General features: G+C 38.6%; 1 protein-coding gene across 8 annotated transcripts in view; it reads left to right on the forward strand.

Annotated features, from left to right (window-relative positions):
• Window positions 1–13,039, forward strand: part of LOC113141999 (pleckstrin homology domain-containing family A member 5-like) — a 190,326-nt gene that overhangs the window by 120,706 nt on the left and 56,581 nt on the right. For 7 of the 8 annotated variants that reach the window (XM_026326710.1, XM_026326714.1, XM_026326711.1 and 4 more), the window contains exons 4-5: window positions 6,618–6,701; window positions 11,331–11,384. In XM_026326710.1, the coding sequence (XP_026182495.1) occupies window positions 6,618–6,701; window positions 11,331–11,384 (138 nt within the window). The remainder of the gene's footprint in view (window positions 1–6,617; window positions 6,702–11,330; window positions 11,385–13,039) is intronic. The other variant, XM_026326712.1, reaches the window with a different exon arrangement.

Here is a 13,039-nt window from a genome sequence, read left to right on the forward strand (position 1 = left end):
TTCCCATCCACACATATGTGGATGGGCCCAAATGCCAACCATATTATATCATAGTTGACTATCAGTGCCAGATGAAGACACTGTATCTCTTAGAGAATTTTATATTTTTTCATAAATAACATATCAGTAACTTGTCTTCAAGATGAATATTCTACTTTATAATGCTCACCAGGTTTTTACTTAATGATGACAAGTTATATTTTTAGATGTTGAAATACAGAGAAAATCACATATTTACACTGTTAAATGGCTTTCACAGATGTTGAGAGGGATGCACTTAGTTTTGTCAACCAATTAAATAATGTGACCAGAAAATATGTACAAGGGTAGTACTGGCTTATATCTCAGTAAATGCTGCACCAATAAACTTAAATGGATGCATACATGGAGAAAATGGACAATTGGCACTTGCTCATAACTGTAGCATACCAAACAAAATTCTGCCAACAGAAATACTTAGCGTCTGTAACATACTAAAAATTTCAACTTGCTAACCCATAGACAAAATACTCATTGTAGTTAATCCAGATCGAGGTCAGATTACCTTCACACCACAGACAAACAGCTCTGCAGTTTGATTGAGACCACATCCAGTAGAGGGTAACTGTTTTGGTCACACCTGAGTGTGCCCAAATGAAACGTAGCAAGAGGTGAAACAAGTCAGGTTTTAAAAAAGTTTTCAGACTGACTGTATATTTTGAATATGTAATAGTTACTCTTTTAATTCAAGCCAACAGAAACCTTTTATGGTTTATAGAAAAAGACTCAGAAGACCAATCTGTAAATGTTTTTTTTTTTTTATTTCACAGGACTTCTAAGCTGCAGTGGCATTTAGTTTTTGATTAAGGTTCATCTCATCACCCTGAGGCGAGGTGTTGAAACATTTGTGACCTGTGCAGGCCACAGCACAGAGGAAGGTGAAGCTAAGAAAAGCAGGGAGTTAAAAGATGAGAGGGCATGAAGAGAAGCAGCTGAAGGGCTAACAGACAGAGAGACCTAATTCAAAAGATAAAATAGGGAATGAGAGAGAAAAGGTCATTGAGAGGAGAGAGAGAAAAAAAGAGAGAACCAAGGTGGAGAAGGAGAAATAAATGGAGTGAAAAACAGAAGAGTGGAGGAGGGATGTCAATGCTGGTGGCCTTTCTGAAAGGTTAGTGGCCTGGCCGGAGGGAGAAACGGTGAATGGCAGCCACTCTGCGGGGAGGGAGTGAGAGCTGTGTCCAGGCTGTGGAAGCAGGGCTACATGACTGACGCACACATTCTCACACACACAGTCAGCAGACCACAGGGCATCTTTTTCACATGGCATTTAAAGCAAAACACATCCATACACACTGAGGACTAATGACATTAAACATTCGCTGACATTTCACATAAATGGAATTAGCTGAATTATTGTTCAAATATTATGTATGTGTCTGAGTGTGTTTGTGCACATGTGGGTTTGTTTTGCACTAAGCAGCCTGGTGTTGCATCATGTGCGTACAGTGTATATGGTTTATTAAAATGTCATCTCTGTGGCAATTAGCTCCTCTGCTCAGGTGATAATCATTCTGAAATTTGTGTGTGTTGCATGATGGGTAGGAGGAACAATACAATGTTTATATCTTACTAATTCGCTTCGTCATATTGATTAAATTAATTTGCATTTTATTTCCAATACAAGTTTGTACTGCACAGAAGTGGTTTAGCGCTACATGTATAAGCACATAACTTCGGCACCAATCTGGGACTGGGGGGTTTAAGAAACTAAAACACCGTGGTAAGCCTAAAGAGGCATAGATCAATGATGAAGATATAGTATAATATACTATATAGTATAGTATAATAGTATAATTTCTGAGGTAGTAGTAAACACAAGTAGTAAACGTCTGGAGTACATTTTGGTGGAGAAGCATATAGCATATGTGACCTTCATACGATAGACCACATTTTTGCATCCCATCACAGATAAGCAGTTAACATTAGCTTTTTTTGATTAACCTTGACCAAATTTTTCCGTAATCTTAACGAGTTGTCTACGTTGCCTAGGCCACTGCCATACCAATTTATTTGACTGTTACTGAAGTTTAACCATGCAACAGTCTGAATTTGGAAATACAGAACCACAGTGCTTCCTACAGATTCTTTACTCTGCATCATAGCTTTCATAGCACAAACACAGCTGGTAAATAGACAGACCTTGATGCTGCAGAAAGTTCTTTCAGTGCAAATGTCATGACAGAACTGTGATTTATACTGTTTGAGAAAGGCCACCAGCATTGACAGCCCTACCATCCTACACATTATCTACTTTATCCACCCAACCAATTATTTTTGATAACATTACATTTCACTTTTAACTTTTTTGCTCCAGAGTAGGAAGCTGCTGTGTTCTGGCACTCTGCTTCCTTTGTTTATTCCATTTTTTTTTTTTTTTGGTTTCACTGTCTTGGCCTCCCTTGCTTACAGTTTGCTTCTCACCTCCTGCTTCTCTTTCTGTCCTGCCTCAGTCTCTCTTCATTAAGTGCTCTCTGTTTTATTACTCTCACAGTGGACTCTGTCTTAAAAACAGCTTCATTTCTAGCAACCACCAACCAGTGCTGTTGGAGGTCTGGGCATTTTCAGGAATGTTTAATGAAAAAACAGGTTCATGTGGATTCTGCACCCCTCTTATTAGATTAATAAGCAAAACACATCCATACACACTGCTTATTCAAGTGTTATGTTTGCATGTGTGGCATCATGTTCAAGTGGTCATGGGCCCAGATGGGGCTCCTTCTATTGCATCTGTTTTGGTGACATTATTGGCGATACTTAGTTTTACCAAGTGATTTTTACATCCAGTTCTGACATTCATTGTTTCCATACCATCATAGACATCATAGTTAGTTTTTAACTGTAACCATTTTATTTTCCATTTCAGAATCTCTTTCGTATGTTAACAATAGTTGTCACATGCATATTGTTCATTTTAAAAACTCTGACATTGAATGTATTCCAGGCCTTATTATCCAGTCAAGAGGTTTGGGCATTAGGGTAGCATCTCTTCAACCAGGATTAAAATCTTCTATTATAACTTTAATTAGTGAGCTTTAAGGATATTGAAAGTGAACATGAGCAAGCCAGCTCTTTCCTCTGTTTCCAGGTTTAGTCTGAGCTAGCTACTTTGCAGCCCTGCAAATATGTGAAGGTGATATCCATTTTCTCAGATGACTCTCTGAAATAAAGCAAATAAATTTTGGGCAAAAGTAAGCCAAAGACTACTTGCAGGTCAGTTTTCTACACATTGGAATTTGAGAAAAAATCATTCAAAGGACATTTTCTTAAACAAATGACCCAGCTTATTAAAGCTTGTGTGGAGCAGTGATCCACAAGTCATCATGGGTTTGTGCTGCATGTATCATGAACATCCAAATGTTCAGGAAGCCTTTTAACCTTAATCAGTATTAATTTATCAGTAAAAGCAAGATGTGTTTTCAAAGAGGGGCAGCCATTCTACTTGTCAGTAAAATTTTGCATTTTGGGATTAAAACAACATTCACAAGATCACAGGTTTATCAAATGTTAAACGGCAACTCCATGCATGACATTCATTTTCACAGCAGCTTGAAGCTGTTCGTGTTTAAATAAATGTGTGGGGATTGTGGGAAAGTGACCGTGTGTCTTTGATGACTCAGGCTGACTTTCTGTCTTATCAGAGCTATGCCAGGCCTTGCATGGAAGCAGCAGAGATGTGACTGAAGTTCAAATTGGATAAGACACAGCTCAAATCAAGTCCAGTCACTTGACACCTCACTCTGATTTGTCGTGCTGTGTATCTGAAACTGAGTGTAATGATGCTTCTGTTTGGAAATGCTGCTTTAAGGTTGAGCTGAAAGCGGCTGAGATATATTCACTGCTTGTCATTTTTTATGGTATGCTACTACTTCACTATGCTGCCTTGTTTTTGGATGCTTCTATGTTTTCTCTCATTCTCATTCTATTTTGCTTGTCCTTTACTTTTCTATTCTCCAAACTGACTAGTCACACAGAAGATGTGACAGATGTTCTGCTTTATGATTTAGAGTCAAAAGTATGTGTGTATTTTGTTTTCATAAGACACAGTTCAGGTTCTCCTCGAGTTTCAGGGGGCAGAAGTAATGGTGCTGCCCCAGCCACAGTGCTGCATGGCTAGCTAGAACAGACCCCGGAAAAGTCCCCATGCCCCTCCCTTCCTGCAGCATCCGCACATCTGGTATCCCCATATGTGTATGTGGAAGCAGTGTACATTCTGAGCCTCCATCTGTTGAAAACACATACTGATACCCCCATAGAGAGCCCACTGAGCTTATTTAAGGATTCTTACTCAGGTGTCGCATCTGAGGGCAAAAAACTAATAAAAAGTCTAACAAAAACTCATCTTTTTGTTAAACTGACATACATATTTATTATTTTTCTGTGTGTCTTGGTCAAAAAATTAACATTAATAATTTTCTCACTTGTAGTCCTCAACGCGCTACCAAGTAGTTTTTGCTGCCAAACCTAAACACACCATAATAGTTTTATAACTATAATCAGTGTTTATGATTGCACTTATCTTATTAAGTTTTGCGTGTAATTTGTAATTTATACATTGCACTATTTAGTGTTTAGACTTTATCTATATGCACCAAGGGTCTGACCGTAACAAAATTTTGATTCTCTGTATGTGCTCTACATGTGGCAGAATTGACAATAAAGCAGTCTTTGACTTTAACTTATATTTTTATATGTTGTGAAGTGGAGAGGCCAGTGTTCGGTGAAATAGAAAAAAAAAAAAAAAGAGGATTCTTGCCAATCAAAAATATAACGGCATTTATTTCAGTTTCTTACAGTTGGTTTTTTTCCCAGCTTTAAAAATAAGCTCTTTTCCTTTTTAGTTAAGTCATCCTCTTTTAGAAAAACACTGACAAACAAAAGTTGTTTGTCTTCCTCTCTCCCTTTTTCCCCATTTTCTATTTAAAAAGAACCAATCAGTGGGACCTTTAGCATGGTTAAACACAAATTAATTAATTAGTTTTACAAACACAATATGTTTCATAAACACAATATCTAACTGTTACTAAAACAGCTAAAGCATTAATTCTTTGTGCTCATAATGTACATAGATCTCATCTCATATTTATTTCTAATAGTACTTCACCAGGCAATTACCTAATTAGGATCAATCTTACCCCTGCCTTCCACCCGAGAGAGAGCTGGGATAGGCTCCAGCAGATCCCCGTGACCCTGAACCAGGAAAAAGCGGGTATAGAAGATGGATGGATGGATCAATCTTTTCCCAGATTGGTATATAATCCCAGCATCTACTATTTAGACAAAATATACATGTCACAAGAACATAGTTTCTAGACATGATGGCCCAGCAACTACATGATAGGAAACAAACATCATTGCAATATAGAGGTTAGAATTGCACGATCTGTTCAACTGAGGATGTAGGTGATTTTACCAGAGGTGTCCAGCATCATGAAGAGCTGACTTAGGCAAAAAAACCTTTGGAACCTTTTTGTCAGAAAATGACTTTGGCCATTTTTTTAAGAAAGTGACGACATGCTAATGCGACAAGATATGCACCGTTTGAAAGCTAATACTATGCAGATTCCAACAGTACTATTATACCACTAAAATGACTGAAACACCAGCCAAAGAACTGTAGAAATAAATTATGAAGCGATGATTATGAATTTTGTCTTACCTTTGTTGTTTTCTGAGCATGTTGTTTTTATATACAAAGATTCTGCTATCAACTACTCCATTATTTTGTGTTACCTTGAAATGTCCATAGACTAGAATCCATGGACATTTCAGCTTTTGTTAGGACTCTATGTGGGGAGTGGGCTTGTGTGTCATTTCATTTAGTGATGTCATTGGTGATGTCATTTGTCACCTGTGATTGGTGAGGCCTACTGCCTATTTGAAAATGGAGGCTTATGATTTATAATTTATCATTATTTTAAAGATGTGTCTATTACGTGATACGTTTGGTGATACGTTGCTGATTTAACAATTGGAAAGATAGTCAGGAGAACAGAAGACAGGGAAAGAGCTGGACCTAAAAGATAGAAAGAAAATGACAGCAGGCAAGAGAGAAGAAGTGAATAAAGGAGAAAAAAAACAGGGAGTAAAAGGAAAATTTGCCTGAGGAAGTGGAAGTGGAGCAGAGACTGATGCAGATCATCCCTTTACTCTTGTACTGCTGAAGTCACTCTCACACGTCCCAGTTTTTTAGAAGAGTTTCTAATGCTCTGTACTTCCATTCAGGAGAAGTGGATGCTGATGGATGGATAGTGGATATCGCTATTGTAGTAGATCTGTAGCAACTAGACATTATGCTGAAATTTACTATACAGTGGCATCAGCCGGTGCTCCAGGTGTGAATGACTGTGCCTCTAATGTGACTGTGAGGTGTGCTGCAGTCAATTTCCTTGTTTACTCCCTGTCTCTACTCTTGCCTGATTTATCACTTTGTTTATGACGCAGGTGTGTTACTCCTTCAGCTGTCTCGTAATTCATTTTGACATGCATGTACCTTGTCTTGAGTTCTTTGTCCAGTTCATGTGGTCCTGTTTTACTGATTTAATGCTCTTTTTCCTTTGTTTGACTTTTCTCTACAGTCACAATGAGCGAAAGGTTACCTGTAAGCACCCGGTGTCAGGTGTCCCCTCACAAGACAACTGCATCTTTGTCGTAAATGAACAGTAAGTCTGTCTGCACTGTGACACACCCACACAGCATTGTGCTTGCTGCTGATTTCTGCACTGATTTGAAAAGGTCAAAGGAAAACTTTGGTCGCACTGTGCAACTTTGACATCATGTGAATGGATATACCAGACCCTCAAAAAGCCAAAGCAGAGCCAGGTCTCAAGTCCACCCTTTCAGTGTGTCTCAGAGGCTGGTTAGAAAGAGTTATTTGGAACATCCAGGGTACCCACTGTCCCCTTTACTTAACCCTTAAATGCATATTTCAAGTGGACCCAGTCTGATACACTATTAATTAAATTATTGTTGAGATGTAAAAAAAAAAGGACAAAGCTTCAGTCAATGTTTTCTAATGTTTTTCTCTTTAAAGTCTCTAGGGCCACTAGAAACCTAAGGTATGTAGGAGTGCAATCTTTTTTACTGAATGCAAGTGACAGTGTTTTGCAGTTTGATTTCATGATTATTTAATTATAGCACTGTTGTCTCACCCTTACTATGAATAAATACACACGGGGATGAAAAAGGTAATTATGATAGCTTGCTGTCAGAGTTACATCATGACACAGAAACTACAGTAGGTGTCAGGTTTAGTACAGAGTAGTGATAATGAAGCGTTTTTATGACAGCAGCCCTGGAAATGAAGAACCGCAAAGCAGATAAAGTAAAGATAGTCTTGACTTTTGAAAATATTTTTTGGTTGTTATTATCTAAAGAGTTTGCAAGTAATATGGTTCATGAAGGAGGATTTACTGCAGGTCTGTTGGATTACAACAATTGAGTGCATAGGAAAGGTATAAAATGACAATGGAAAACATTCATCTATCCATCATCTAAACCCGCTTATTCCTAACCAGGGTCACAGGGATCAGCTGGAGCCTATCCCAGCTCTCTTTGGGTGAAAGGCAGGGGTACACCCTGGACAGGTCCCCAGTCCATCACAGGGCCACATAGAGACAAACAACCTCACACACTCACACTCACTCCTATGGGCAATTTAGAGTCACCAATCAACTTGACATACATGTTGTTGGACTGTGGGAGGAAACCAGAGTACCTGGAGAAAACCCACACAAGCACGAGGAGAACATGCAGACTCCACACAGAAAGGTCCCTGCTGGGTTTCAAACCGGGAACCTTCTTGGTGTGAGGCAACAGTGCTAACCACTAAATCACCATGCTGCCCCAACAGAAAATAACTGAACACAAAATGAGGCAGTGTTGAAGTTTTTCGGCTTCTGGAGCTACAAATACAGCCTCCACGGAATATAAATTGGTAGAGGTAGTACAGACAGTGATATGCATCCATGCAGCTGTGATGCTTAAACAGAGCATCAGTGTGCAGCTGACAAGCTGCTGCTCTCAGCATCATTGACACCCACATTGAGAGTATGCTGTAAGTACTGTGTGCTTATCACAGTCCATTTTATGTATGCCACACCCAATCCTCCGTCAGGTCTTTGCTTTAGGCAAAATGGACTTTTATTTATGACAGATCACAAGACCTTTTAATCCCACACTTTGACGATTTTAACAATAGGACCAATGGATTGTCACTTAAAATGTAGTATTTCACAACCCAACCCCCAAATTTATAATATAAATATATAAAGAGTGTAACAAAAGAAATTTGAGTTCAAACTGTCAAAATCAATCGTGATCCTCTTGAGTTGTGATAACCTAGTTGTTAACTTGTTTACAGTCTGTTTGATCAGCTGACTACTTGTGTGTCACACACTGTAGTGATTTCTCTGAATTAATTTAAACTTGCAAATTGTACAATGTGATAGATTTAGCAGCATATGGTAGTGAGATTGTAGAATGCAACCTTCTGAGCACCCCTCACCCCGCAATCCCCTATTTCCAGGCCTGAGGAAGGGTACAGTGCCATCACCTTTGAAATAAAACATGAGTCTCTGTCTACTCAGGGAGGCTCACCTCATGTCTTCCTCATAAACACAACACTGATTTTTCCCAAAGCATGAAGTATCAGGCCACACCAGCTAGAACTAGATTATTTCTTTAAATGTCTTTGTCTAGTCCTCTGTCTTTATCTATTCTGTTTTTTCTATCACGTGCTGTCTGTCTCTCAAATTCCTTATGCTCTGTGTGCTTCTTCTCTATCTCAGCCTCCCTACTTGGTTATGGTGGCTATGCTACAAACTGGACAATGAACTGTAATAGAAAATCTCTCTCAATGTTTTACCTCCTTTATTTTCTTTTGCTGTTGGAATGACTGACTGCTGGATGCTGCCATCAGCTCTGAAATGGGATCCATTCTGTGGGAGATGCACACAATTTTTAGAAATAAAATACTTTCTACTCCCCATGAGACAAACTGCAAAACAACAAAAAGTCAGGATGATGGGGTTAAAATGAAATTTAGGACCAGAGCTTCTGAGAGAGACAATCAAACTGCAGCAATTACACGCCTCACCTCCAAAAGACACGTCAGGATGGTATTTCAATCCGTTCTCATCTACCAACCAACACCACCATCACACATACACACACATTTACACACACTGCTAACAAGTTCATTGGAGCTCTCCATGCTAACACCTCTCACTAACTTCCTCACACACTTGTTTTCTGTCGTTTTCACACACACCCTATTTATTTCCCATCCCAAATAGCTCCTCTGTCACACTGCTCCAGTGGAGAAGTGCTCGTGTGTGTGTGTGTGTGTCTCTGTGTGTCCGTGTAGATGTGTGTTCTTGTACGTGTATGTGTGTGCGTGTAGGTTATGTAAACGAGGTGTGCATGGTTTGTATTTTGGAGGTGAGAAAGTCACAGGGAGTGAAAGGTGTTAAACGGCAGCGGTGCTGCTAATGAGAACTTCACCTTGTTCTGCCCTGGCTGGCATGAAGATGAAAGTTGAAAGCAAAGTATTTCCACTTTAAAGTTCAGTTTGGGTAACTCGCAGACATGATGAATGTTGTTAGACCTGCCAGCATACAAAGCTCGGTGTTTGTGGCTGCAGTGGTCCTTTAAAAGTACTAAAAGAATCAATCAACAAACTCAAGATTTTTCTTTATTTTCAGAGCTTTATCAAACGAAGTAATGTAAAAATTTCAGTCACTGTCGTAATCAAGTGACACTGAGAAACATTAATATCCACATAAAATGTCTGGTGATTTAACCAGTAGTTTTCTGAGGCAAAACAAAACAAAAACAGCTACAGCCCAAATTAGCAATCAAACTAATGTGCCCTTCTGAGCTGTAAACATGACTTGTGCTGTTCCGTGCTGAATGAGCCAGCAAACGAACACTCACCAGGGGAAAGTGAATTGCTTGTATCAGTTTGCAGGGTAGATAGCTAATAAGCTAGTGGAGTGTACCACATGAAACAAATGCTAAATGGTGCGGTTATTGTTCTTCAACAATACTACAACCAAATCACAGTTTGTAAGCTACAATGATGGCTGTAATATAACTAGTTGTTACGTTAACTCTGTTTGTTGAAGTCATGCACTCAGTTGTACATATGAAAACTGACAAGCGCTGTTATTGAAGACAATGAAAAAGAGAGCTTGAGAGAGAAGTTCAAGCCCTACTCTCTCTCACCTCTACAATCGCTGTATCAAGAGGGTTGTGAATGTTGGATTGTTGGTTTTTGGCATTTCTGAATTCTCTTTTTTTCCCTTGTTTTATTTTGCCTCATTTTCGTTCCTCATCTCTTAATCATGTGTTGCCCTGACTTCTCTTACAAATTCGATATCTACCCCTGCTCTGCCTGAGGCTATTTATTGGGAGTCAGTCTAGCACAGCTCCTCGCCTATTGAAATGTCACTCACTAAGAAGTTTAAATTAACAGATTTCTAATACCTGCAGACAGAAATGTGCTTTTTTCCCCTGGGGGAAGCTTTCCTCTTCTTATCTCATTAAGATGTACGTCTGCAGCTCCTGCTTTCATTAATGACTCTCCAGTTTCCTTTTGGTCTCTTTTCTGATATATTTGACTCACTTATATTGTGTTCTGTTATTGGTAATAGCCTACTTCTCCCTCCATCCTACCAAGTCTAAGCCTGCTCTTCTGCCTCAGTTCTGACCCCTTCGGGAACTTGTTTTTCTTTCTCGTTTCCCATTTACTCTGCATGTGTCCTGACTTAATTATCAGTTTCTACATACATATTATCAATTGTCTGGATGTACAAACAACAGAAAGCTACAGGGATGGGAGAACAATAGAAAATTATATCAGATTGACATGCATGACTGACTGAAAATGTGTAAAAGAGAAAGAGAGCTAATGTGAGGCTCTGAAAAATGGTGGGCTGAAGGGTTGATCAAAGCCATGTCTCAGGAAGCTGATGGAAGAATAGTGTAGATTTAAATTAATAATCAGATAGCCTGGTGGCAGGCAATATTAGATCAAGAGTTTTTGACCACAAAAGCATCCTGTTTTCACATGGATTCACATGATGTTTCATTAGAACAGATATTTTTTTTAAAAATTAACCTCCTGTGAAAACTGTTTATTCACTTGTTTTATGTTTTCCATTTTTATTCTTAACGTTATAATTTGTATTATTATTTATTTCATGCTGCATGACTGAATTTAATTTTGAAGGCAATATTTGATTACTTATTGTTTTGTTACTGTTTCTTCCCTCCCTGTTCTGTTTTAGTGTGAATTGTGGAAAGCTTTTCCACCCTGACAAGCCAATAGAGGCTCTCACCAGGTAATGATCCCTTATATCACTGGAAAAACTGCTTTGGCTTCAGCTTCTATATCAGCATTGATGCTTTAAGTACTACTTTGCTATTGGCAGGGACTAAAACCTCCGAAGTCTTTGCATGCAGAATATCTTGCTAAGCTCACTTCCCATATCTGGGAAAGTACTCTTGGCTGCTGTCTTGACCAGTTAGATCAATATCCACAGGAGAAATAAAACATTGTAGCTTTATATAAAGGACAAGAAAGGCATTTGCCCAGTTCACAGACCAAAATACATTGGCAATAACGTTACATGTATAAATACATGCAATTTATATTAATGCTCAGTGTTGCTAGACTATCTTCCATCTTCCAGAAACTCTATATACTGTACCTCAAACTTTTTCTGGACAATCGTCAACTGCTTAAGAGATGAGCAGGAATAGATGCTTCCCATTCAAACGATAAAGCTGTTTTTCCAATTTACTCAACCAACTACCAATTATTACTGCCAACCTTGACATGTTTTCTCTTGTACAACTAACACATTTTTTAGAATGATTCCATACACAGATCTGTGTATCTCTGTGTGGATAGTCAAGTGGATAAAATTATCTTATCATTAGGTCTTTTGACTGGGAAGGAAAAGCACCATTGCAACAGCCATCTTCATTACTCTGGTTGTACTGAGAGTTAAAGAACATCAGTTACCCATTCCAGCTTTGCATACCTAAAGATGTCACCCTTAAAAACAAACTTGGACATTTCAAGTAGCATGCTGTACAAAAGAAAAGACAAGGAGGAAGAAAACTTCCCTACTTTATATTAAAAACTGCTTTACTAAGCTTTTGATGAGAAGCATCCTATGAGGTGTATGAGACTGTCCTTAATAGAATGGTTTAAGTTGATTTTACTATTATTGTTTATATCATACAGTACCTTATATTGTAAAGGTAAATAGTATTATTATAGTAGGGACCCAGCAGCAATTGCCAACTGTAATGGTACACAGTGCAAGCACCATCTTAAAACTGAATCCATGAAATTTGAATCTCATGTGACTATAACAACAAGAGATCAAACTGTCCCTTTAGTGTCAGTAAATTATAACTGGTAATGTTGACTAAGATAGCAAAGAAAGTAGCCACTTTCTACTGTGGGTACCAGTGTTTCAGCTGCTGTTCAAGAGCTTGCTGAATAATATCTATTAAATCTAAAATGCCTGGATCCCTCTTCTAGGTTTGTCTTCAGCTCACGCATCTTTAATTTAAGGCTTCAATCCTTTGTTTGAGAATTCTTTTTCTCTTGCTAACACAAATTTTATCCTCTACTCTGCGTGAGTTGCCTGATGTACTGCTATGCAACACTAATGCTCAAATGATATTCTGAATGATTAATGTGCATGCCGTGGGCTGTGTCTCCTGCATACAGCAGGAAGATTTGCAGTGAAATTTCCTCTTCGAATAATAACCCAGTGTGTAATTTAATAGGAACAAATGTCTTTCTGTTTCTATTTGAATCAAATTAAATTCTCTTTTTCTTCAGCAGTGGCTTGTTTCACCTCACAAGAGATGAATTCAAATCAGGTGTCAAACTGCGTTTGACTGCACTTTTACTTGCTGAATGTCAGAATTCTAAAAGGGGATACCTGATGTCCCAGCTAAATGTTTGAACTGTGAC

The sequence above is a fragment of the Mastacembelus armatus genome, chromosome 23 (assembly GCF_900324485.2).
Source record: "Mastacembelus armatus chromosome 23, fMasArm1.2, whole genome shotgun sequence".
NCBI lineage: Eukaryota > Metazoa > Chordata > Actinopteri > Synbranchiformes > Mastacembelidae > Mastacembelus > Mastacembelus armatus.